General features: G+C 35.3%; 3 protein-coding genes and 1 long non-coding RNA gene across 8 annotated transcripts; 2 read left to right on the top strand and 2 right to left on the bottom strand.

Moving 5' to 3' along the window:
- The first annotated feature begins 2,816 nt into the window (after window positions 1-2,816).
- LOC147506899 (asparagine synthetase [glutamine-hydrolyzing] 2-like) lies at window positions 2,817-11,263 on the top strand. Its single transcript, XM_086558945.1, has 15 exons — window positions 2,817-2,960; window positions 3,351-3,411; window positions 3,477-3,615; window positions 3,686-3,781; window positions 3,843-3,984; window positions 4,135-4,230; window positions 5,067-5,161; window positions 5,549-5,710; window positions 6,227-6,307; window positions 6,385-6,606; window positions 6,744-6,878; window positions 10,021-10,101; window positions 10,216-10,302; window positions 10,511-10,618; window positions 10,865-11,263. Exons 1-15 carry the CDS (start codon window positions 2,891-2,893, stop codon window positions 11,045-11,047), a joined length of 1,758 nt encoding a protein of 585 aa, XP_086415071.1. The 5' UTR covers window positions 2,817-2,890; the 3' UTR covers window positions 11,048-11,263.
- Window positions 11,264-12,547: 1,284 nt separating this feature from the next.
- LOC147506898 (uncharacterized) lies at window positions 12,548-15,903 on the bottom strand. 5 transcript variants are annotated; one of them, XM_086604285.1, is made up of 6 exons: window positions 15,325-15,903; window positions 15,194-15,246; window positions 14,988-15,022; window positions 14,835-14,902; window positions 14,406-14,456; window positions 12,548-13,428 (listed from the first exon to the last, which is right to left on the bottom strand). In XM_086604285.1, the coding sequence occupies exons 1-6, from the start codon at window positions 15,535-15,537 to the stop codon at window positions 13,396-13,398; spliced, it is 453 nt and encodes a 150-aa protein (XP_086460411.1). In that variant the 5' UTR covers window positions 15,538-15,903; the 3' UTR covers window positions 12,548-13,395. The 5 variants fall into 5 exon arrangements, 4 of the variants coding, with proteins under 4 accessions (XP_086460411.1, XP_086460412.1, XP_086460409.1 ...); XM_086604286.1 differs by having other exon boundaries at window positions 12,548-13,075; XM_086604284.1 differs by lacking the exon at window positions 12,548-13,428 and having other exon boundaries at window positions 14,193-14,456; window positions 15,325-15,420; window positions 15,491-15,902.
- Window positions 15,904-16,052: 149 nt separating this feature from the next.
- On the top strand, window positions 16,053-17,907 carry LOC147506897 (uncharacterized). The gene is made up of 3 exons (XR_015220855.1): window positions 16,053-16,571; window positions 16,899-16,995; window positions 17,748-17,907. It is a non-coding gene; the product is annotated as an uncharacterized LOC147506897 (long non-coding RNA).
- Window positions 17,908-19,662: 1,755 nt separating this feature from the next.
- Window positions 19,663-27,175, bottom strand: LOC147506896 (RNA polymerase I termination factor-like). The gene is given in 10 exon segments (XM_086605857.1): window positions 19,663-20,105; window positions 20,889-20,951; window positions 22,685-22,759; window positions 22,998-23,033; window positions 23,969-24,122; window positions 24,698-24,810; window positions 25,651-25,762; window positions 26,205-26,249; window positions 26,252-26,288; window positions 26,747-27,175. Coding segments are annotated over 10 exon segments (1,227 nt in total). The 3' UTR covers window positions 19,663-19,942.
- Between the last annotated feature and the right edge of the window lie 759 nt (window positions 27,176-27,934).

Raw genomic sequence — 27,934 nt, 5'->3', positions numbered from 1 at the left:
CCCGATCGAATAGTCCCCACGGTTGGCATTAACATTGGTCGTAGAAGCATCAAAACAAAGCTTGTGTTTTGGGATTTAGGTGGCCGTGTAAGCGACATAAGCTCCTCCCCGCAAGTTTGTAGGTCACTTAACTTCTATTATTGTGATGCATAAATTTGCATTGAAAGGTTGGTCTCATGCGCACAATTTGGGAAAAATATTATGATGAGGCACATGCTGTAATTTATGTGATCGATGCTGCTTGTCCGTCTCGCTTCGAAGATTCGAAATCTGCATTGGGTTAGTGATGTTCTCTGCCCAATTTTACTGCCTGTTTAGCCTTGTGTCTGTTATATTGTTGTCTGAGTTACCAACCTTATAAATAAAAGTGTAACAGATGCTGATGTAGCATTGTGAAAGCAAGTTCCAGCAAAACCCACTGACCAAAACATGACAAAACCAAACCCCAACAATGAAATCTCACAAAACTCAAAACCTCTCAAGCATCGAATTGAGCATAAAACTAACCTTTTCTCAGGAGAATCATTTTTATTCACACCCAGTCTTGATGAAAAAAAAACATTAACGAAGAGGATGAAGAGATGCGAAATCAAGTAATCAAATACAGGAGAAATATAATACATTTTGAAACCGAGTTTTTGTTTTTGTTTTTTTTTGCTTTACTTCTAATGATAATCGGAAGTAGAAAGACAATCAGGGATATATGTTTGTTGTTGTTTTTTTTTTTTTTTTTTTTGGCTTTCTGTTTTAGTTTTTTTAAGAGATAGCAAATTAGAGGTGATTTGGGAGAGAGAATAAGAGAAGAAGAAAAAGATGGTTGGTCTAACAATAGCACGAACCAGTAGATCCTTGGCGTCCTCGTGTTTCTCTTTTCAACATGCTACATATATGCAAGAATAAAAGGTGGGATACGTAGAGATTGAGAGGGAGATGAAAAGGGAAAGGATTAGTATATTTATGGTAATTTAAGTCTTAATTTATGACTAATAAATATAGGCGTACAATTCATATAGTCATATAGTGTGTGAATTTGGTTTTCAATCTGAATTTACACGAAACTCCTTTGTGAGTGTGTTATAACTCAAGGGTATAAATGAAAATAAAAGTCAAAATGACATAATAGTCATTTTTAAAGGCATTGAATATTTTATTTTAATATATAATCAAGGGTATTTAGTGGTAGATAAAAGGTTGGTATAATTTAAAAGGTCGAAGTTAATTATAGTGTACTTTCAAACATTCGGCTCAACATCATATTAGTTAATATCCCTCTAGAGAACCATAATTACAATATGTTATAGCGGAATTGGTATTAATCAAACTTCCACAACATGTTACAATTACAAAACACATGAGGAACCAAATAGATATAAAATTTAAAAATTGCTTAAAAATACACAAGAGAAAGAACCTCACATGGATTATCTACTAGACAAGAATAATGCTTACTAGCTGAACAATCAATATTTTTCAATGGCAGAATGAGTGATTACAACTTGAGAATATGCTATAATTGAGTTCTAGCGGAATGGCCAGAAAATCTAAGCCTACCTTCTTGAAACCAATAAATTATTAAATGGACTACGAGAGAGAACAATCTCTATCACTAGTTTCAAGATGCTTCCATATATAAGGGTATAAAACCACAAGACATTAATGCAATGCATACAATGACCACTGGGATTGCCTTCGAGAAATATTATTTACATAAACTCAAACTACTTAAAAAGAAGTCAGGTGACTAAGTGACTATAATCTCCAAAGATTGCATTCGCCTGGCAGTTTATAGTATAGATCGATACCAATCAACAACTTCAACATTACTTGAAAGAATAAAATAGAAACAGAACAAATTATAACTAAATAAGTAAATAGACCTATAAGCTACTTACGTACAACAAGAAGAAAAAAAAAAACCAATTGTTAACATTCTCATTATCACTTTTGAACCTAAAACAGTTGCAGTAGTCCTTTCAAATTCATCATGTAACAAACCACATAACATCATTTTACTTCTTTCCAAAAACCTACAACTAGCCTTCTCCATAGTACACACGGAGTATACTTCCTTTTTTAGAAGAGTTGTACACTTCAAATTTATCCGAAGCAAAACCTTTCTAATAAATTCCCACATTCTACAACTATTACTAACAGAGACATATGTCTTGAGGACATGTGGAAGTTTAGTATGGCGCGTAATGTCATACTAGCGACTAATCTTCACGGATTTGCCATAACAAGTACCAAAAATTAAATCTAATTGGAAATTAAATTGCCTCTAAATACCATCAGATTGATTCTTGAGCAAACAAATAATGACATGTCAACATATAAACCCTAAAATGCAAATCCAAATCATCAAACATCATACTAACTAGGCTATATAATACATAAAAACACACTAAAATACATTTGAGACAAAATCGAAATGATCATTAGGGCATCACCAATGTAGGCCCTCAACCCTCAAAATAGAGGGCCACATCAACATTTTAGAGGTTAAGATAAGGACAAACATGATATTGAGGACCTCTAAATGAGGGGTTCTACAATGCGACCTCTAAAGCCAAGATTAAAATTGTGAGACGCTCTATCATAACAAGTTCTATTGGACTGGTAGCTCTTTACTCGTTATTAAATAGCAAAACGACTAGTTATATTATATATGGGTTAAAAGTGTTTGAAGAGATGTTTAAAAACTAAATTTGGAAGTACCAAAAAAATGAGGGCGACTTGCAATTTTTAGGATGTAACAAACACCAATAAGATTTTATTTATTTATTTATTTTTTAAGCGGTAAAACCTATCCAGAAATCTGTGCATAACTAACCGGCAACTTGAGGCGGTGAAATTGTTAGTTGAAGAGGACCCTGATTATGAATATCCTCTTATGAATGCCAGACCCCATTTTTGGTTGCTTCTGGGATTTTCATATGGAAAAGCAAGTTATCATACAACAGGTAATGAGCGCTCCACTGGTAATTTTACAGAGAATGATCTTCATGATATCCAAATCTAACATGAATATAGACCAGGACCTTTTATACCAGTCTCTAGGTTGCCCCTTCCGGAGTTCTAGCTTATGTGGTTCAAACCTTTGGCATAGGACTGATTAAGATTTCCAGTGAAATTATTAGGGAAGTAACCGAGTAAACATAAAGTGTGCATATAGGCGACATTGACTTTGCCCGGCAGTCAATAAGAGAGTGTGTTCTGTATTGCATAACAAGACAAAAAGTGTATATAAGATCCGAAAAGGAAAGTAGAATGTCACCACGTGACTATTGTTTTTAAACTCATTCTTCACTCTCTACATTAGTGTACATTAGTCATGTGTGGAATATTAGCAGTGTTCGGTTGCAGCGACAGCTCACAAGCCAAACGTTCTAGAATCATCGAGTTATCCCGAAGGTAAAATAAGTAAAATTCATTTCATTTATTAAAAGAAATTCATTTATACATTTTTGTTTAAATAGGTTGAAACATAGAGGCCCAGATTGGAGCGGGTTACATTGTTACCAAGATTGTTATTTGGCTCACCAACGTTTGGCTATCGTTGATCCTACTTCCGGAGATCAACCTCTTTACAATGAAAACAAATCCATCGTAGTCACGGTATATATATTTTATTTTTATTTTTTTTTACCAAAGAATTCATCTTTATTAATTACTTAATATATAATAGGTGAATGGGGAGATTTATAACCATGAAGAATTGAGGTTGAAGCTGAAATCTCACACATTCCTAACTGGAAGTGATTGTGAAGTCATTTCCCACCTTGTAAGTTCTGCTTACTACTCTTGTTATATACTTGTAATTTGCTCATTTTTATATGCAACAGTATGAAGAATATGGACAAGATTTTGTGCACATGTTGGATGGTATGTTCTCCTTTGTTCTACTTGACACCCGTGACAACACTTTCATTGCTGCTCGAGATGCTATTGGAATTACACCGCTATACATGGGCTGGGGTCTTGATGGTATCTACCTTTTTTTTTGCCATATAAATAATGTTCTATATTGCTTTTGACAACTTGTTCGGGGATATATGCCTTAATGCTTTACTTGGACTCATTTATGTTCCAGGTTTGCTGCATGACGTTCTTTCCATATGTTTTCTTCTTTTTCAGGATCGACTTGGTTTGCTTCAGAGATGAAAGCTCTCAGTGATGATTGTGAACGTTTCAAGTCCTTTCTTCCAGGACATATATATTCTAGTAAAACTGGTATGCTACATATTGTGCAAAGCTAGATATTGCTAAAACATCCTTTTCCAGTTAAATAGATTACTTTGATTTCTCAGTTTGGAAGATAATTGCACTATAGCATTTCTCTAATGATATATCTAATAACAAAGTCGTTAGGCTACATGTTAAGTTTATTCTCTTAAGAACATCTTTATGTTTGTTGCTATACTGTGTAAAATGTCAAGTAAACTTTGAAAGTTACAGGATTGCTTTTGTGGTCAGTTCTGTTTTCAAATGCAAATGTCAAACCATCAGCTTCACTTAAGATGCTTTTGTGAGAGAATGAAAATAATTGGAGTTTTGTTGCTTAAGAAAGAATAGTGTATTACATATCAAAATGATGGATATTATATGATTGGACACTGACATTAATTTATACATAGTCCTTTGTCGACAAGGGCTAAGTGGCTAGCTAACCATGTTCCAATAGCAACTATGTGGGTTCTTTGGAAGGAGTGCAACTAGAGGCTTTTAGAAAATAAGGGCAGATATACTCGTATGATTCTCTTGTATGACTGGTCTAGGGGGATATTGGTTTTTGGAATGTGGGTTGTCATGATTTGATATGGAATTGGAATTCTCTTGTGGGGTAAATAGCAATGTTAGTCTCTTGTAATGGGATCTTGCAAAAGCCTACCACTGAGGGATGCCTTGGTTTGCTATGTACAAAATTTTTGGTTCAATTGAAATGAAAACTTAATTTATAATAAATGGTTTTCTCTATCGTTCTTTTTTAATTTTCTTTCCTCTTTCCTTGTTGTTTTTCATGATTATTAATTCCTTTTCGCATTTAACTTTTGAGGTTGTGTATGCAGGGGAACTGAGAAGATGGTACAACCCCTCCTGGTATTTGGAGTCCATACCATCCACTCCTTACAATCCTTTAGTTTTGCGCGAGACCTTTGAGAAGGCATGCTTTGAACTCATGAATTTTATACATTGATGAACTCTCCTTTAAAATGGGGGTGGGGTTATTAATGGGGGATTACAGATCTGTCAATTTTTGTATTTGCTTCTTTTTCTTAAATATTTATTTTATTTTTATTTATTTTTAAAGAAAAAAAAAATCAAGCCACGAAAACATCCCCATGCAACAGATCTGTAATCCCCTTGCGAAGTTGTTGATTTTATCTTCAGTTTTTCACCTTGAAACTTCCACTCTGAAGAACATTTGTTTTCAGTCATCTGATGAAAAGTTTCATTGAAATATGGTTGGTTTGTCCCTTGGCTGGTTAGTATAGATTTTGTATTGATGGAGGAACTTTTATATTGATTTTGTTGCTCCTAACTCTTGCAGGCTGTCATTAAGAGACTTATGACAGATGTACCATTTGGTGTTCTTTTATCAGGAGGACTTGACTCATCACTTGTTGCTGCTGTGGCTTCTCGCCATTTGAAAGAATCCAAAGTTGCTAGTCAGTGGGGATCACAGCTGCATACCTTTTGCGTTGGTTTAAAGGTTTTTATACTTCCCCTTTTTTTTGCATGCCATACGCATTGTACTAGAAAAATCTTCATTATGTATTATGTATGAAATTAAAGTACTTTGACAGTATGTTTAAGATGTACTCAAGTAAGTTTTGTGAACATAGAACTTTGACATGCACATTTATACTGTCTGTCTTAAGTAAAATATTTTAGGGGTTACAACTGTATTAAGGTATTGTTGATGTTGATCTTTGGTGCAACTTCATGCTCATTTCTGCTCCCCCCATGCCTTATGCATAGGACTTTCAGAAAATGTGAGGCAGTATGTATTGGAGTAAAGTCTAGAATGTTTAAATCTCTATGAATTTCTTGCAACTGTAGAATTTGAGAAAAGGAGCTGGTGGGGCTGTGTTGGCAGTTTTTGATGTTTTATTGATTGGTTTAGAATTGAGAGTAGTTTTGTGTTTGTATGAAAGATGTAAGTAATGGTTTACCTTACCAGTAATTTTTATTTAATGCCTCTTTTCTCATGCATGATTCTTGTCAGGGCTCTCCTGATCTCAAAGCTGCCAGGGAAGTTGCAGATTATATTGGTACTCGTCACCATGAGTTCCATTTCACCGTCCAGGTAATACAAATCCTTTTGACAGTGGTCCAATCTTCTGTACTACAGATTAGTGACAAGGCTGCAATTTACTTTACCAGGAGGGCCTAGACGCACTTGAGGAAGTCATTTACCACATTGAGACCTATGATGTGACCACAATTAGGGCCAGCACTCCGATGTTTTTGATGTCTCGAAAAATAAAATCGTCAGGTGTAAAAATGGTTCTTTCAGGGGAAGGATCAGACGAAATTTTTGGTGGCTACTTGTATTTTCACAAGGCTCCTAACAAGGAGGAATTTCACCAAGAATTATGCAGAAAGGTATCACATGCCGTACAATGCCTTTGTCCCTCTGCATTTGTTTGGAGCTTGCGCTTCTCATTGCTATTCATAATGATGTGAAGCTCTTCTTATAAAATTTGCTTCAAACTTATATGGTTGCTTTTATGCCTAGTCAGATCAAATCTCTTCATCTATATGATTGCTTGAGGGCTAACAAATCAACATCAGCTTGGGGATTAGAGGCTCGTGTGCCTTTCTTGGATAAAGAATTCCTCAATACTGCAATGGATATTGATCCAGAGTGGAAAATGGTAACCTCGCGACTTCTATAACTTTGGCATTCCTATTCTTCATTAGTACGCTTGCTAGATTATAAAACTCTATCTGATGTAACCATCGCATAGATACAAAACACATGGAGGATCACCTAAATTTGATTGGCTATGAATAGCTAGGGTCCAAAATTTGATTGCGGTTTATTCCGTGTTGATAGTGTGATTTCTTTGCAGTTTTATTAGAAGCACACGAAGAACATTGAGTAAAATTTTTTCGTTTAGAATTTTTGAAGTGTTTACACTCAGAACTATCTCAAGAAAATGATTGAACTAAAGTAAGATCAAGTCTTGTACATAGCCCCCCTTCATTTCTTATAATTGTTCGCTTGTGTGTCTTGATTTGGATTAGAAAAGTAGGATTCCTACTGTAACATTTATTTATTTGGGTGAAGGCGGAAAACTATGAGCTGCAATTCTCTTAACTTGGATTTTAAAAAGATCTATGTTTTGCCAGGGAGATTTGCTTAGAGATATGAGCACCTATTGGCCTTCATAAATTAAGTCAGCTTTTACCGAGCAAAAAACAAGGGCACCCCGTAGGCACCCGGTAGGCTTATTGGGCTTTGTGTATGTTACTGGTGATTTAGACTAGTTATTAGTCCCCTGGACCATCGTAGACTTTTGTCTGGTCTTAGTCGTATGGTGTCTTTTAGTGGGCACCATTCAATCTTAAGACTAATCAAAAGACTACAATGCTCATGGGGCCTAATAACTAGTCCAAAAGTGTAGTAACATACATAAAAGCCCAATAAGCCTAACAAGAAATAAGCCAAAAGGCCCAATTTACAATTTACAATTTTAAACGTAGTCTAGGACCGCCGGGTTTTGAAACCATTGATAAGGACATTTTTTTCGGGTATGACCACGTTTTAATTATTAATAAGGACTGACTTGACTTTTTTATGTTTCGCTCTTTCCATTTTACCATTCTCTATTTTTTAATAGATTTTGTTGGATTTCATCTCAATTTAGCTTATATTAGAACCAACTCTACTTTCTCTGTTGGATTTCATCTCAATTTAACTTAGATTTTGTTGAGTTTGTCAAAGAATTGAGTTTTTTGAGTAATTCGAGATTGAATTTATTGTTGGGTATTATGAAGATACGCACAGACAACCGTGCATACAAGTTTACTGTGATACTTGGTATGCACAGACATCCGTGCATACCTAAGGTGGTATGCCCATACACTTGTGCATAACATTTCTTGTGATGTTTGGTATGCACTGACATCTGTGCATACCTAAGTCACCATTTGTCTGTGCATACCGCCTTAGGTATGCACAGAAACTTGTGCATACCATTTTCTTCTGACAATATGCATGATGCTTAGTATGCACAAACACATGTGCATACCAAACATGATAAACTCACTTCTCGATCTCGTACCATCTTCTACTATATATTCTTGATCTCCATTATCTTGTTCTTCAATTTCATCTTCTTCACAATGATATTTACAAAAAATTGAAGCTAATTAGACATTGGAATGAATTTCTTCAAAATGAACACCACAAAAACTTGATTATCTAATCTTAAAGTTTTAATTAGAAATTTGAGGAGAACAATCTCATCTTCAACCACAAATTCGTGGAGAAGAAATTCTATTGAGAGTTGGGTTTTTAGAATTGCAAACAAATGAGTTTCTTATTATTTTGGAAACTGGGGTTTTGGTTTTGAGCTGTGCAATTAAATCGCTACTCGGTCGCTACTCGTTTGAAGAGCGAGTAGCAAGTAGGTGTAATCGGTTGGGGATTAATCAGGCGATTTTTCATAACACTATATTTTTTTACAAATAATTATTAAATATATTTAACTTTGAAATACCAACATAATGAAGCCAATTAAGAACCTAATCAATCAATAAATAATTAAAACACTCAATCAACTAAAATAAATATGATTAAAGTGTAGGACTTTACAGAATCGAGGGTTGGTTGAATCGGCGAAATGTCGAGTTCAATGTATAACATTGAAATAGTTGAAATATTGAACACAATTACTCGGCTAATCAGCTCGGGCCTAATCGGGCGAGTACTCGGAGAGTTTTTGAGCCCGATTGTGATCGGGGATTATACTCAACGATTTAATAGCCCAGGTTTTGAGAGAGAAGATGGGAGTTGGATCGTGGGTTCCTATTTAGTTTTAGGGGTACTATTGTCTTTTTCGGATAAGAGACAACTATTGTCCTTGGGAGTGTTTTTGAAATGAAGTTCGTTTTTTGGGTTTATTATTTCGGAATTTTGTCCTTACCAGTTTAGGGTGGCTATATCACTAACAAGGTTGACTTGTATTGCCATTTGTGGGTAGGATGTTTGAAGAACGCTTTGGAACACTATCTTTTCAATTTTGTTTTTAGGCATAATACAACCCTAAGATTAGACAAAAGACTATAATGCTCATGGGACCTAATAACTAGTCCAAAAGGTTAATTAACATACATAAAAGTCCAATATGCCTAACATGGTGCCCATGTCGCTAACAAAGTTGACATTCTATTGCGATTTATAGTGCAGTAGGACTGAAGAACATTTTGAGTAGTTACTTCTTTTATTTGTTTATGATTCCTATCAACATATTATGTCTTGAATCCTTTAGATGCTCCATCTCTATGTTACGTCACAGCTCATTTATATGTTTTAAATCCTTCAAAAAGATTTTTTTTTTTTTTTTGCTCGGTGAAAATATATATATTTCAAAAAGAAAATATATATCATTAGGCATGATATTGAGTATAATGTCTTCTAAGCATTTTCTTTCAATAAGTGAAGATAGATATAAACTACATACCAATAAGTCAGAAAAGGTAAAATGAGACATCACAGTACAACATAGAAATAGAAACAAAGCAAAATAGAGGAAAAGAAAAGAAATTATGATTTCCACAGCTGTAATACATCTCAAAAGCCCACGTTAGCAGTACCTATTGAAGAATCTCATCTGACTACAAAGCTTAGAAAAGTCGTGTTATTGATCTGTAAGAAACTCATACGTAGCATTTTGGATTTGTAAAGTTGTAGTATTTTTAACCTGGAATTTTCCACCCGTCTTTTTGTTACGTTGTGGTGGTAGATACAAACTCCCTATTTCCTAGAATCACAAACTTCACTTATTACAGGTAAGACCTGATCTTGGCCGGATTGAGAAGTGGGTACTACGCAATGCATTTGATGATGATCAGAAGCCATACTTACCAAAGGTTTGTGTATTGAAATCTTGTTCTTCTCATGCTCTTCGAATCATACAGTTTTGAAACTATCTTCTCTCTCATAGAGGCTATTACAAGTTATAACTGTCTTCCTTTGGCTTTCAGCATATACTATACAGGCAGAAGGAACAATTTAGCGATGGAGTTGGATACAGCTGGATTGATGGACTGAAAGACCATGCAAATGAACAGGTAAACCTTTCTCCTCAGGATGTAGACACACTTACGCACTCTGTGTTGCACTAAGGATTCCTTACAGTGCAATAGTTGATGTTTCTTCTATTAGAAATCAGAGTATGAAGTCCAATTGTGACTGTCTTGCACAGTTGCACCTCAGCTCACAAGAATCATTATTTTCCTTCTCATTTTTCTCATTTTGTTTTTGTTGGTAAATGGTCAGGTTTCTGATGCAATGCTGGCAAATGCAAGCTTTGTTTATCCTGAGAATACTCCTACTACAAAAGAGGCCTATTACTATAGAACTATATTTGAAAGGTTTTTCCCCAAGGTTGGGTTTTTAATCTACTCCTATTCTATTGTTAGTTTCTTGCCTTCATCCCATTGTTGGTACTTTTCTTGGAAATGTGAGTATCTGTTAAATGATTCTTTTATGATCATTGTTTTCACTTTTCAATAATGGTTGAGATGCCTTCATATTGCCTTTAATTTGGCGAATGTGCCATCTATTTCTTAAAGTAATATTGGTATATTACTTCTGCTGTGGTTCTCAATTACCCTTCTTCTGGTTGGACAGAATGCAGCAAGGTCAACAGTTCCAGGAGGTCCAAGTGTGGCATGCAGTACTGCTAAAGCATTAGAATGGGATGCAACATGGTCGAAAAATCCTGATCCATCAGGCCGTGCTGCTCTTGGTGTCCATACTGCTGCTTATGAGGAAACCAAAACGTCTGGGCAGCAAACAACACCAATTCAGTGACCGACTTTCCTTAATAATCTTTTATTGTTCGTCATGAAATGTTTGGTCTGTGGGTCAATTTTTTAATATAAGGTTAACGTTCATATGGGTGTCTACTTGTGGGTCTTTATGTTTCTCATGCATGTTGATTCACATTGTAATAATACATCTCTTTCCTCTTACTTAACTATTTTTTAAGACGACATTATTTTAGATTACCATTCTTTACCTTTGGTACGTAGCCTGTTTTACTTTTTTCTCCGTTTATGACCCCCACTTTTACATTTATGTTTCACGCTGCAGTTATCCAGACTAAATTGTGACTGTATTTAGTATTATTTCGTGCTTGGTTTCCTTACTCATGGTTTTAGTGTAGTTTTATGTTTTTAGGGAAACAACTACCTATTTCGGTTATTTCGACCTATCTATTTTATTTCTGAATATTTTCCACCTTCTCCCTTTTTCGTAAAAAACGATGGTTAAAGCAAACAATTAAAAAATCTCATTAATGAATTCAAACGGAATTCACATTGTGTCTATTTTTCAACGGTTTGCTTTGCGTTTTGTAGTTTGCTTAAAGAATTCAGCTGTTGGAACCATAGTACAAAATATCGGGATATGACAAAATATCGATATCTGATTTATGGATATGTATCATGGATATATCTCCCCGTGTAGGGATATATTACATTTGGGCATCTGTAAATATCGTGGATATATCGGATATATCGATAAATATCGACAAATATCCACAGACTATGTGTGGGTATTTCTGAATGTAAATATCGTGGATATATCACGATATATCGACAAATATCTACAAATATCAACAAATATCGATAAATATCTATATTTTCTTTAAATGTGGTCATTGTAAAGGTTGAATTTGATTAGTCCTTACAAGTGTGAATAATGGAGAAGATTGTGATGGGTCAAGTTTTGACTGAGCTCGCTTTGGGACGGCATATCAAGATTTTGTGATGAACTTGAATCAAGTAAGACGTTGTTCCTCTCCAATGCTTCCCCCTTTTCCTCCGTCAGCTCAAGTCCCTATCTTGATGAGAATAAATGAGCTTTTAGACAGTGTATTTATAAGCGCGACTGATGCTACGACTTTAAGTAACACAGCTACGTTGAGCGTTACTGCCCGTTGCATGCATGTGCAAGGTTGTCACCTCGTTCTGGATGAGGTGTTATGTTGTAACGATCTCTCACGAGCCCTAGAGGTTATCACCTCGTTCTAGACAAGGTGTTATGTTGTAACGATCTTCCATGAGTTTTCCTGATTCGTGTTAGACACGTGCATAATATATATAAATATATTATTCCCTCACAGTCATACTTTTAATATAAATTACTCTCTAATACTCAAAAATACACCTCAGAATCCCTACATATTACATTGACTTTTCATTCTTTAACAATGAATCTTGAATTTTTTTTCTACATATTACAATACTTGTTGCACTTGCACGAAAGCGTTCAATCATATAAGCGCATCTATTAGATCTTCATTTGTGATTGAATCCATGATGAGAGCATGAAGGCCTACAACCCTGATGTCCATAGATGCCTCGCCTATAGAGTCTATCCAACACTCTAACGTCTTCAGGAGACGACCAACACAACTCCAATCCACTTCATTAGTTGTCAATAGGACGTGTTCAATTACATCACTTGCCAAAACCATGCTCCCACTAGTATCCTCCCCATCACTGCCATAAACCGCATCCATCATCTTGATCAGGCAATCTACAACATATTGCAGCCCTTTGGTAGAGGCCAGGATTTTACATCCTTCAATAGAGGTTGTTATTTGGGACAATAGGGGAAGCATAAATAAAACTAGGCATTCTCCATGCATCAGGATCATAATATGTTTCACCATCAAGTTGAGTGTCATTAGGAGATTGAGCTACTTCAAAGTTATCTTCAGGATTGGGATTCGGAACAGGTTCCCAATTTCCATCTATTGGCACACCAGATTGCTCTGCAATGTATGAGTTAGGACGACCGCTTTCATCTAATAATGCCTCAGGGGTTCTCTCTCTGTCATCGATCCAATAAAAAATAGGACAGTCTGAGTCATTATCGACTGGGTACAACGATGTGAGGTCATTATTCTTCAATAAATTTTTCATCTCAATTCCTATAATATGTTCACATCTACCACTTTGGATGTAGCTTGGTACATATCAGTTCATGGAAGAATTTGCTCTACCCTCAAAGACAAGGACCAAAGATGGGTACAATCCTCTTCTAGATGACTTCACGAATACAAAATATCTTATGATATACATAACTCAAATATAAAACCACCACTTAATATCACATTCTAAAAAAAAATCGGCAGAGTTTCCTTCGTATTTTCAACATTTCATAAATTTAAAACCTGTCATAACCTGAAAATCAAATAATATAATTCCATAACATATATTAAAACCTCATACCTCGTGAAACCCAAGTACCCAATTACTTAAATATATATTGATTCAGAGAACCCGGCTACTTAACCATCTCGACCAATGCCGTTAAGTCAAGTAACCAATCCTCGAATCAAAAGAATACTATAAATTATATACAAAATTAAAATGAAAACAACATATACATAATTTCCACTTATATTATTGTTATACACCTCTATTAGTCAAGTCGAAAAATGTGTTTCCATTGTGTTTAGTGAGTTAGTTCATGACTTTGTCAAAACCATTTTACGTGTCTTCTATTCTAAAAAGTACTTGGATCTCCTTGGTTTTAAAGCTTAATAAATATATCTCATATTACAAGATTGATGCCAATTCAGTGACTCTAAAAGCCCGAGGTGTAGACAGGGATTTTTATTTTTATTTTATTTTTGGTAAACACCTGTTGGGAAAACTTGAACTGGCTACCTCAACAATCCCTCAATGAATCGACTTCGGTCATTTAATAATGAAAATATTTTACCGGATAAAAATACTTTCGGCGGGTTAAAGGGATGTAACGTCCGTTCAACCTAAGTCTCAACCCAATAAACGCATCGCAGTTTCCCAAGATTAGGTTAGATCGGTGGGTTGGTTGGGTTTGTAAGATTAATGTTCTCATAATCTAGTCATCGATGCCGTCATGAAACCTGTGATCACATAAAATACTAATGATGAAATTCAACTTATGAATAAGGTTCTACATATATCACAACATTAAATGGTTGCTGAGATTATAGACATGATCATTGACATATATAGAAAGTAATCTAGGCCCCAAGTGATTTTCTTATAATTTCTGTAAGCACAATTTTTACCTTCATAAAAAGAATATACAAAAATAGAGACTCACATGTGCCGAGATGGTGAAATCAGCCACTTGATTTCTTAAAAGAAAATCTTTTTAACAAGCTTACCTGCACAAGGACTGATTCCTTTTGGTGCGTCTTTAAGATTAGCCTCCAGACCTGCATCAACAAGTGATCATGTATTGTATATAGATAGCTCATTCCAAATGAAACCCTCGGATCGACCGATAAACCACGCATTGTAGAAGCATAATGTCCACAGGTACAATCCCATCAACTGGTCAAATAAAATTCTGAGCAAATTCGATACTCTAAGGGGGCTCTACGTTGGTCCAATAAAGTTCTTAGCTGATAAAACTAACGCGGCGACAATACGGATGCTAGTTAAAATTCCTGGGCATTACACAATTCAGTTACATATATAATGTCCATTTTTCAGGTGGCATAGACTTGGGCAAAAAAATGAAGAAGGAAACCACCGTTTCACAGTTTCACTTTTCTACTAAAAATATTGTTTAGTTTCCCTTAAACTCATACCCCAAGATGCTGAGCAGCTTCCACACTCAAACCAACAGTAACCGACCGCGAGTCCCTATTAATCCTCCCTGAGGTCAAAAGTCATTAAACTAGTTCGATCAAGCTAAGAATTTAACGAGAATTGCATTTGAACGTAAAAGTCTAGTAATGCACCTTTCGATGATTGGGATGTGGCGAGTAAGCAAACTCTGCAGTCAACAGAGGGTAGGAGTAGGGTTCAATAATATAAGATAAAGAGCCCATGCAACCATAAAGAGAATAGTAAAGTTCAAGTTCGAGCTAATAAATGATTTTGAATGAAGAGGCAATTTAATGTTGCAAGAGTTGTTCAAATAAATGCAAGGTCTATAAGAACTCACCCAAATATCTCCAGTAGTATAGAAACCTCTTCCTCATCCGGTGCTTCAAGAATCTGAAACACGGAAAAGATAAATCAAAATCTACACTAACAGTTGCAAAGCTAAATCAAAATTATTAATCCGTAACTCACCATAGACATTATTATGCCTTCTAAAGCTTGACTAGGAAGAAAAACATCGCGGAAGTTCATCGGTTCTCCTCCCAAATCGGAATCATAATAAAAAAGCTGTTTATAACCAAAGCCATTGAGTAAAGCAGTATAAAAACACGGAACAAGAAAAAGAAAGTTTACTGACCAAAGTAAGTTTTGTTGGAGAATCCTTTGCTTCACTACATGCCTCATCAGTAGATAATCTTTCAATTTCTTTCAAAACAACCAACCATCTTCTCAACAACTGTATCCTTTCCATCAAACTGAGCTTTTATAATCATCAAAATTTCGCGTGGGAGAGGGTAGGAGTAGCCTTTTTTTAGTTTGTTCGTCGGTTTGCTAAACTCTCCATTTTCTTTCCCTCGCCACCACCACCACCAATTTATCCGAACATATCGTGATTAAAACAAAAAAAAAAAATTATATCGTCGAACTATCGCGATATATCTACAAATATCGTCGATACTTACACTGGTATTTATCCAAATCAATATCGCAATATTTATATATCCATCTCTGAAATCTCGATATATATCGCGATATATCGCGATATTTTGTACTATGGTTGGAACTGCATTTTAGTTCAAATAATTGAACTGTATATTTGTTTTTTATGTCATTCAAGGTGTGTTTTTATAATTATATATAGATTCCATTGCAATGATTTCTATTGCTACATTTGGATAGGTTGGTGGCTAACTGACTATGCCTTGCCAATCTTTGCATAAACATAAATGGATGAGAAGGATTTTAAATTAGGATCATTTCATTTGAGTAGATCTACATAGCCAATCTATTTGGTAGCCCCTTTTTGGTGGATTTGTTAATACATTTATTGTGTTCCTATTGCCGACTATGCACCGGTTGCTCTATGAATAGGTTTGTCATTGATACTATTGTTCTGGATACAAGACATTGGTTCGGGGACTTGTTCAATAACTGGATTATGTTGTTACTTCTTTTCAAACTTTAATATGTACATTCTTCAAGGTCTCTCCTAAAGGATTTCGGTTGGACGAATTAGTTATGTTGGTCGCAACGAATTTGGCTTCACTTGGTTTGAACATCAATGACATACTGTTCATCATTCAAGTTTGGAAATGGTATTTTCGTGTTCGTATGAAATTTTCTTGGGGATTTATTTGTTACTGGTATTTGATCTAATGATCTCTTTTTATTCTGTATTGTGTGCGCTCTCTTGACGTGGAAGTGACAATAGGGAGCGGGTAATTATTTTTTTTTTGTTTAAGCCCTATTAGTGTTATCCTTACCTCTACCGACATGTTATCATATTAAAAAAATTCCATTAATTGGTTACATTGTTTAACTGTTGTACATGGAATCCTAGAGTTGCTTTATGCCTATACAATCAAGGAAGATCAAATATTTATAGGATAGAAAAAGGCCGGAGTCGGAAAATACAGTTTAAGCATGTATATGCTCAGATAGGTACAATTTATTGGTTTCTTTAATATATAATGGTTTTTATTGGTATTTTACGTCTGATGACTGCATTTGCAGACTTACATATACTAAGCTATTTTCAAATGCAGTGTTATTTCGGTACTTAAATCAACAGCCGATGCTCAATGGTCTTGATATGATTGATCAATATTAAACCTAATTGCCAAGGCACTCTTTTAGACAGTTGTAAGTCCCAGTTTTCATTTCATGTGTCATATATTGACTTCTTTCATCACATACATTGAAGTAACCATGGTTTCTTTTGGTTATACTGAAATAAATATTAGGTTTGTACTCGCGTCCTGGAAATGAGGGGTATTGATTCCAAGATTCTTTCTTTCTTAACTCTGATTCTTTAGTAGACTGAGAGTTGTAAGTGTACTGTGTGTCTTGGAGCTCAAGAAAGAGTTAGGAGATCATTTTAGTTGGAATTTGTGTTTGTTTTTTGGTGGGTTTTGCTTTACTTTTCAGTCTGTGTTAATTGCTCCTGTTCCTTCAAAGCACTTTACTCTTAGCTCATTTTTCTGTTTTTGGGTCAGTTCATTTTTTCTATCTTTAAGGTTGGTTTTCTTCATTTTTAGCACTGTGAGTTGATAACCAAGTCATTTCACTTGATATACTTCTTGTTTGAGATGATGCGGGGAGTGTTTATTAGCATTTGTCTTTCTTTGTTCTTTTGAGAGTTGATCATGACTTAAGTTCAAGAGTTTTCCAATCAGTGAGGTTTCTAGATTTGGTGTTGGATTTGATATATGTGGTAGTATTTATACTGATTCATGTGTTTTTATTGGGTGGTAATTAGGCAAATGGTGGTGATGAGGAAGATGGTGAACATGAGGAAGCAAGTGGAGAGATTAGTTTTTTTGTCAGACCTTAATAAAGCAGTTTGATTTAAATTTGATTGACTGATCTGTTTATTCAATTTTTTTGTTTTGCAGAAAGGAGATAAAGAATAAAGAGTTAGATATACAACTAAAGTCAGAAAGTTAGATTGGAAATCTCTTTGTAGTCAAAAAATATTATGTTAGGACTATTTTGTAAGTGCAAGTTGTTGATATGTAGCAACTTAGCTTTATGTTCAGTAATTCAGACAATGTATTTCACATGGTATCACATTGTTGAAATATGAAATGATAGTGATCTTGCTTTGGACTTGTCATTCTTTTGATGTTCACCTAAGATCCTAAGGTTTTTTAGTGCAAGATCTAGTAAAACGGCATGCCAAAGAATGGCCTTTGGTTATGTTTCTGCTATTAGCAGGCATTGAATTTAATAGGACGTCCATTGTCGATGGAGTAAAATGATTATACTACTTACCACCGGCTATTGCGTCATCATCAAGTGGAATTGATTGTTTCATGTATTGATATGTTGTTAGGATACTTGTTTTTTGCCATACGCGCTAGACATAAAATCAGCTGCAATCATAGTATCGCTTCGTTGTGTTTAAACCAAATCTATACTAGTTTTACACTCCGACAACTTGCACATTTTAGTTTGTCACAGCTTGTTATTGCAGAACGTAATGTTTTTGCCAAAACACGAAACATCTGTTTTTTTGCCTCTTGAACGGTGCCACACCGTTCAAGAGGAAAAAAAACATACAACACCATTTTTATCCAAGCTCAAATCCCAAACGACATGGCCATACCGTTTGGAACTAAGTCCAAATGGTGTGGCCATGCAGTTTGGGACTAAGTCCAAACGGTGTGGCTACACCGTTCAAGAGGCAAAAAAACAGACAACACCATTTTTATCCAAGCTCAAATCCCAAACGGCCACACCGCGGCCAAACACCGCTTAAGAGACAAAAACAGACAACACCATTTTTATCCAAGCTCAAATCCCAAACGATATACCACACCGTTTGGACTAAGTCCAAACGGTGTGGCCATGTCGTTTGGGACTAAGTCCAAACGGTGTGGACACACCGTTCAAGAGACAAAAAAACAGACAACACTATTTTTATCCAAGCTCAAATCCCAAACGACATGACCACACCGTTCAAGAGACAAAAAAACAGACAACACCATTTTTATCCAAGCTCAAATCCCAAACGACATGGCCACACCGTTTGGGACTAAGTTCAAACGGTGTGGCCACACTGTTCAAGAGACAAAAAAACAGACAACACCATTTAAATGCAAATGCTGCTTCGTTCATTGAATCATCGCTATTGCTTCAACAGTTTGATAATGCAGAAGATCCTATGTGAATACAGTTTGATAATGTAGAAATACAGATAGAGGTAGTAGTTAGTTATTTTTATTAGCTAGAATTTCAAAGATCTAGTGAAAATTGATGTGGAAAAGGAATATGAAGTTTAGAACTTCGAGATTATGCTTTTTCGAAGTATTTAAAATTTTATTTTGAACATTTGCGTGTTTTAGATTGAGGGTTGAGGAAGATCCTAATCTGTAAAGATGAATCAAGATCGTACACATCATTCAGTTCTTTGAGCATCCTCCTTTAGAAAAAAAATTGGAGTTCTTCTACAAAAGGAGGAACACTAATCAGAGGTGGTTCTGAGGAATTGAAAGAACCAAAATATAGACTCTGTAAACCCTATTACTGCTTCCTACCAAATTTTTATAGAAGATATTAATATAATTCATAAATTTAATATTAAAATTCATAAAGTAAATATGTAACTTATTTTTTTTTATAAATGAAAATGTCCCAGTCTTCATCCTTATAGTATTTCCAAAAATGTCCCATCATCCTGAAACGAAAGAGTGTTGATCCCTTAAAACTAGGTGTGACTATAGTCCCACTTATGTCTCCCAAGACTCTCCTAATATATTAATAGAATTGACCATTCAAATAAATTTGAGCCTACGGATAAATTGACAATTTAACCAAAAAAAAACCTTAATTTAATTATCTAACTTTTAATTTTAAGTTTAAACTCTCTGCAACAAACATTTTTTATTCCAAATGTTATAACTAGAGCAAACAACTTTACAGGACAACTACAAAAGGCAGACCATTGCACATATATAACAAGTGAACATTCTACTAGTAGCAAGTGTGGTCTCAAAGTTATCGCCCCTAGCAATGGAAGAAATAACCAACAAGAGCATGCCCCAGGATACTTGAACCAACAAAATGTACGCAGTCAAAACCACAAGCTTCAGTCAACAGGAGTTCTTTCCTCATAAGCAGCTCTTGCTTCAAGCACATCCCCACAATAGCGTTTCGAGAGAACTTCCACTTGGTCTGCAAATGATTTGTTCCTATGCTCACCCAAATGGTTAACCATTCCACACCAACGTTTCCTACATAAATCTCCAGGCCTGAGGGAAACATATCCAAAAGTCAAAATAAATAAAACAAAGTGCACAACATCCAAAAAAGTCAAAATAAAATAAAACAAAGTGCACAACAGGTACTCACATAAATAGGACTAAATTTTTTAATAGACTTGTGAATAGTATTAAGAATTTGAAATGAAATAGCAAACGAACTATGGAACTTTCCTTGCTAGTCAATTGGCGATTCATTCATGCTATATTATTTGTCATATTACTGAATAGGCATTCTACACTTCCTAATGGTTTAATGATTCGAAAAAAATTGTGGTTTTTTAGGCCAAAAGTTCAAACGGAGATCTCCTTGTAGAGAAAGAAGGGAAGGAGAAGACCCATGGAGAAAAGGAAAAACTGAAATCTCCTTGTTTGCATGAAATCACAAACGGTGATTGCAGATCTGAGACTACGACATGAAAAGAAGATTAACAAACTGGAACCACAGTTGTAGATTTGTGATCTTGTTGATAGACGATAAACACAAAGACGCATTTAGAATGTGACTCGAGCTTTCTGAGACCCCCTTGCAATTTGGGCTAAAACAAAAGCTTTGGACGGTGAGTAAAATGTATATAATGAATTAGGTCAATTTTAGAGGCAAATATTTAAAAGTGATCTGGCATTATCCAACAGGGAGAAAACATTTTGTGAGAGGTCAAAACTGAAAAAGACAAAAAGAAAAACACGCTTCTTTCATCTATCTATTAAAGATTATAACTGAGAATTTATAACAAACATAACGTAATAAGTATCAACTTTATTAAAATTTACCTGTGGTCAAGAAGACTGTCCCAGTCCACCTCTTCTAGTGAACTAAAATCCATTGTAAGAAGTCTGCAGTAACAGTACATATAAGGGAATTATTTCACAAGGAAGAGCAAAGAAAAAGTTATAGAAAAGGATGCAAATTGATACTAAAGAATGCAGTTTTAAAATAAAAATAATCTTCACAGGAATCACGGGATTTGTAAATTGTAATCCTTATTGGGAGGATTTGGTGGTGGAAACACCCACTAAGTCCTTGGCTCATATCCCTTTTTCAAATTAATTGGAAAAATTTCCAAACTTGCAGCGATAACACAACTTATTTATGTAAATTAGAAATTGCGAGTTGTCATTATTTAGAGAATTGAGAATCAGAGTTGTTTCATATCGGCATTTCCTGCTTCGAATCAAACTATATCGAAATTCACTAAAGAAAGAGCTTTTATGCTTTCAACCTATGAAGCACCGATACGTCTGTAAGGGTGAAGTATCGGTGTCCGATACGTGTCCGACACGGATACGCCCCGATACGCATCCGATACGTGTCGGATACGTGATTTGTTGTATCCGATTTTATAATTAATTTTTTTAATTTCCGACACGCGGGGGATACGCTAGAATAGTAATCTCACAAAAAAAATTTGAAACTTCAACAAAAAAAAACAAGTGAAATAAAATCCAAGATAAGAAGAGATGCAAGAGAAGAAAGATTAAGTGATTAAGTGGTACCTGACTAACTAATTTTAATCTGCAAAAAAAGGGAACTTCCTTTTAAAACCTTATACATGTAAGTTGCTTGCACTGTTATACACTTGTACATTTAAGTTGTTGCTATTAGTGTTTGAATTGGTCATTTTATGAAGTAGAATTGCCATTTTAATTTGAATTTGGTGAAATATACTCAATTATATAATATTTATATATATATTATTAAAACGTGTCCATGACGATCCGTGTCCTATATTTTTTAAAAATGTCGGGTCCGCCAGATCCGCGTCGTGGTTGTATCCGTGTTAAGGCGGTCCATATCCGTGCTTCCTAGCTTTCAACATGCATATTGGGTGCAGTGCCGACTAGCAAAGTCGATAAAAACCTTTGGGTGATGATACCCGAGGTTTGGGGCTCGAACCCCGCCAAAGATCAAAGAGTTACTGATCTCATTTAAAACAGGCTTACCAATCAAAATAAATAAATAAATACAAACATGCATATTGGGTCAAAGGTCATGATGGAAAAACTAGGCTGTCTTGTCCTTTTATTTTCTTGGGGAACTCAAGCTAGTCTTTCTTCAGACCCAGACGATCTCCTTCGTCCAAGCCATGAGTATTGTATCTGATGTAGAACATGAAGTCGTTGTTCTGATGTTAAGGGTGTGCGCCCTTGTTTTCTACTAATATTAAGGGCATGTGCCACTTGTTCGAGTCCAAGCCCACAAGTTGCTTATGCAACCCTTTTATGTTTTTGTGTTACTATTGGTTTATAGTTTCTAGGTTTAGTATAAATATAAGGGCTTGTAATTAGGGTTCGTTAGTATTGAAGTTTATGAGTTGTGAGATTCAACAAAAGAGTTGTCTTTTGTTTGATTAATTCAAGTGTAGATTGTTAAACTAAAGCATCCGCCAGCAAAATCTACATCAGTATACATGCATCATCATGTGCAAAAATGGCACCTCCCCCCTCACACACTGTGTACACACAGCTTAAGAAAAATGAAGAGGCAGAAAAAGAGGAGGAAATCGAGTAGCAATATATTCCTTTTGTCAAAAAAGAATTAAAAACAGGAGAAAAGGGAAGAGCCTTACGCATCCAGCAACCGTATGTCATCTGAAGTAGCCCATTTATCTTCCCTTACCAAACGTGACTCCAGTTGTTCATACCTGAAAAGTATAAGAAAACATCTAGATAACAATCATAAACTACAATCAAAATTCTACAGGACCTTTACCAAACAAAATACCAATCTTTATGAAAATAAACGCTTGAAATTTCAACCAAATTATACCACAGGATTCATTAGCAAGCATGGCTTGTTTTAAAGTTAGGAAATCAAAGGATCAAATATAGATGGAATCAAAGAGAATGTTTCTTGAAGGGGATGCTGTGTTTAGTATCTACCTTCTATTGGATGTTGCATACACAACTTTTTTTAGCCTTCATACTAGTATTGCCTCATATATATATAACACATCTTAAAATTGTAGAATGCTTCCGCAATTACTTAATGTCGTCGATTGCTTGCTCCCATATTCTTTGAATTTAACTGAATTGAGTTACTCTTGAAATGACCATTTTGGTCACTAAAAGACCACAATTTGCATTGAAAGGCTTCAATCTGGCTTTGTGTTTGAAGGGCGTTTAAGTGTTAATTGACTAGTTATGTACCCTGTGAACTGTGCTGATACACTTTCCTCTATTTTCTTTATTTTTTTTTCTCGCTTTTATCCGACAATTGTAGGCCCATTTACTTTCTATTTACATGGCTCCACTCTTAGTATATTTTCTTTCCCTATACAAAGAGTTTGGGAAAGGAGAAGGGGGTTGAGGGGTTGTTCTGTGATAGCTATGAGTTGCATCTTATTCAAGAATATTCTTATGAACCTACAAAAAGATAAAAACATAATTTAAAAAGCAATAAGATTAAGAAGACGATAAACTCCAAGATGAAGAAGAACTTATATTTGCAGCAAGCTGATCGAGTGGACAATTTGGAACTGATTGCTCCCCAAGCAATATTATCTCAGAACTGTCCAGTGACATTTAAGACAAAATTAGAATATTACAGTGAATAGCACACAAGAGATAAGTAGTAATATATACAAATGAATGGTGGGCAGCACACCATACAAGACCCTCTCACCAAACCCGCTAAACACAGATCAGAACGTGCATCCTCTCAAGAACTACCACTCTGGTACCAATGTACCATGTTAACTACCACTTCACTCCAAGAACCCGAGATGCCCAAGGCAAATATAACAAGGAAGTGGTCTTCAGTATAAGACAGGGTAGGCAAACAACTAATAACAAGCTAACAACCCATACGGTGGGAATACTCCAACAAAAAATATAATACCTAAAATTATTACATAAGAGGAGAGCCGCAATCCCAAATCAAAGTACGTACACAGAAGAATATACTCACCATGCCATGCTTGGATTTCTTTTCCTCAGAAATTTTCATCCGCAAATCCATATTTACCAAATCAAATAATTGTTGGTACTCATCCTTAGACCAGCGCCCTAGATCAGGAGAGAGATGCAAGTGAAATACACCATTTAGACAAGAAAATACAACTTAATTTTTTTCTTTTAAAAATGAACTATCACTAACTGTAAGTTTGGATGCCATCCATGTCCAAGGAAATCCTAGCAAATGTGTTAATTTCGATGTAATAGACAAAACGAACCAAAGAGAGTTACATAACCTAAACAAAAGAAAAAGAAAAAAGGATCCGAAATTGAAACCCTGGTTACTATACAATAGATAAATTTTTGAGTTGGGTAAGTATGTATGTCAAGTTTATCAAATATAGTCTCTTCATTACCCATCCAAGCAAATCACGACAAACGAATGTTTTGCAAACAATGTCCACTTTCTCTTTGTGACTCCGTATCACACATTTTTTTCAAAAAAAAGGAAAAAAAAAAATCTTCAAACTGAGTGGAGCAAAATAACCCGTCTATATAATCAGAAATCACCCAATTGAGGTAAACTCAGAAATGTTCTGAGTAATCCACTTCTAGAACTATTTGATGGCCTCCTCCCTTAAATATACTTGGTAAGCATATTTAAAACTCGAACACTAGTAGAATACCTTTTTTCATGTTGGGTAGGCACATCCTGCGCCATGCATCCTTCACATGAATCCTATACTTGCCAAGTTCATCAGCCAGTGGTCTCCAATCTGGTCCATTCTTTGCATGGTGCCTAAAGTTTACAGAATCCCAAATACTCAGAAATATGCACATAACTAATTGAATTCCTGTATCTTACAAATAGATGTAGCTGCTTACCTATGTTGGGTAGGGATGGGCAGATGGCAATGGGGGTTTTACATTTGTACATATCAGGTCGAGTCAATTGAAAATTTGCCAAATGGTAATCCCAAACCCATCCCATTGTCATCCCTAAAATGGGGAGGCAATATACTTGTAAGGAGTTTGCTTTCAATTTTCAATGAATACGCAATCCAGAAACTACACTGGTCGACCAAAGTCAAGTAGGAACCAGTCATGTTTATGGCATATCAGCAATGAGAGGCAGGCTGTGTTTGGCTAAGCTGAAACTATAAAATGCAATATGGATAAACCACCTTACATTAATTTGTGCTACTTAAGAGGTCAGGCTTATGTAACTTTCCGTCCTCGTAAGCTATAGCAGAAACAGTCCCCGAAAGCCAAAAGCAGTTCCCAAAGTTATGTCTCTAAACTCAGTGATAAAGCTAATATGCTATAGTGTCTACGAGGAAAGTAATAATTTCAGCTCCAGTCTGGTCTGACCTCGGGCTAACAGGCTCGACATCCTAAAATTTGAGTTATATACAGAGACAACTAAAGTATTGCAAAAGTAATAGACACAATTTCGGCCTGACTTTGTCTAGGCACACCTCATTATAAAACTGGATGAAGATACTGGGTCATGATACCAAGTGATCTAGGTTCCAGACTCTAGAAACCCTTTTCCTAGTAACTCTACTCTAGATACCCAATTAAGAATTAATTGAAAAAGCAACATCTAATAGTTAAAATTCAGTAGCAAATAACAAACTTTTTGATAGTTTCTAAATCTTCAGGAGTCCATTTATATTTCCCATCGCTTTCGAACAGAAGATGTGCTCGGTTATATATGCTCTCTTTCGTTCTCCAAGGCATGGAAGTACCTGCAATAGAAGCAACATACAATTAGAACATATGCAATTTTGTAATATGAGTATCCACATCATGCTTTTGCAAAATAGGTTCTCATAAAAAAAAATTAAAAAATTAAAAATAAATAGAAAAAAGGGACTCCGGAAAATCAATCGGCAATAATCCTTAAATATGAGCATTTTCCCATGAAAACCTCTCCAACCATTTCGTACACATTAAGATTCACTTCGGCTGCAAATTATTTTCAAATGCAGTGAAATGTTGAATAAAGATAATACCAATGGAGAACTACACAAACATAATGAGCCAACTACACTGTTCGGGTGTCAGGTATTGCATATTCTCAAATATGTAGTAGAATTGTTGGATATGATAGAAGGCAGTCTGAAAACATACTCATGGCATACAATAAAACAGGGAAGACAGAATTCATTTGCAGATATGGATGCTTACTTATCTCCACCCAACAGTTTCTGGTTTCTGGATAATTCTTACAGCAGAAACCATTTCTATCCCATCATCACCCAAATCATGTTCCTAAAGACACAATACAGTGAACCAATTTCAGGGAATGCTAGAACTTAACTAGAAATTAATGGAGGGTAACAAATGTAAGCATTTACAATAAAGAAATAAATGGAAAAAGTAGTGACACGTTACCTCACAAAATCAAATCAATTTCAACATATGCAAATTAATGTATACAATTGGTCCACAAAGCATGGCAGACTACAGCTTAATTAAGACAAGATAATTCGTTCATGTATGGGGGTTCATCAATTCATCTTTAAAACCAATTATTCAACACATCCAAATGGCAAAGTTTTTTCTAGATTAAAATAAAAATGAGAGCAAACCATTACCCCACCCCATGTGTGTGTGTGTGTAAGGGTGTCGAAGGGGATTAATTTGTGACCATTGCGAAAAACATAGTGCATATTTGTAAATCTAGATTGTCTTAAAACCATATTCTAAATTTTCACAGAACCATTTACCTTTATAAACTTAAAAACAGCATCTTTTACGATCACGTCTTCTTCTAGTGAGAACCGTTTACCGCGCACCAAGCCCTTTTCCTTATTTTCCTTGTCAATATCGGTGACATCAAGTAAAGGGAAAACTTCTACTTTCTCTGAAAATTTCACCCTCTTAGATGATTTTCTAGTTTCTGTATTTTCAGCACCATCAGCACTTCCAGTCTTTTTCTTTCTTCTGGTTTCTCCTTTATTAATGTTTTTTCCCGGAAGCCTCTTCCTCTTCCTCTTAGCAACTGAACCAGAAGGACCTTCATTGGAATTGGGATCATTATCACAAAGTGGGGTTTTTTCTATATCTGATGAATTTTCAAGGATTTCTCTTGGAAAGTTCTTTTTCTTCTTCTTTTTCTTTTCCTTTTTCTCCGTGCCTTTTCCCTCCTTCCACATTTCATTGCTGCATCTAAGAGGTTCAATTTTCTTCTTGTCCTTTTCCTTTCTTCCTCAAGCGAAGAATTACCTTCCTCTTTATTGCTCTCAGTAACTAATGTTTTCCTTCTTTCATTTTAGTATTTCTTCCCTTCTTTTACTTTTTTGTCTTTTTCCTTCTTTCCCCGTTCCTTTTTAACTTCCTCCATCATATCTGATTTCTCATCCTTGCTTTCCTTGTCCTTTTCTCCTTCTTTTTTTCTTTTCCTTCCCCTCAACGTCCAAAAATACAGCATTTATTTTCCTAACATCTCTTCCTTCCCCGTTCACTAAATTTATGTTTCCTCCCCTCTTTTCGTCCAACAGCATTTTAACATCTCTCCCATAAAACTCCCCTTATTTTTCTTATCTTCCTTCTTCGACTTCACTTCAACATTTTCATTCTTACTCTTTTTCTCCCTCATTTCCTCCTGTAAATAGTCAATAAAATTCAAAGAGTTTGAAGTAGAAATTTATTCAAACATCTAACGACGTGACGTATATGTTAGAGATGAACTAATAAGAAAAACTTACGAATTGAAATTTGTAAATGCTTATATATATATATAGAACAGAGAGTACACATATTTTGAGGGGAAAATACTTATTAGACCAGAGCGTTATATTGATTCTTATTTAATGGGCATTGTATTCGGAATCAACAACTTCAAAATGTCATTATAAGTTATAACAAGACTTCAAAAAAAATTTAAAAAAAATACAGAGAAGAAGAGACGTTCA

This window comes from Coptis chinensis, chromosome 4 (genome assembly GCF_015680905.1).
Source record: "Coptis chinensis isolate HL-2020 chromosome 4, ASM1568090v1, whole genome shotgun sequence".
NCBI lineage: Eukaryota > Viridiplantae > Streptophyta > Magnoliopsida > Ranunculales > Ranunculaceae > Coptis > Coptis chinensis.
The sequence above is the reverse complement of the archived record's forward strand: the minus strand, read 5'-3'. Positions and strand labels throughout refer to the sequence as shown.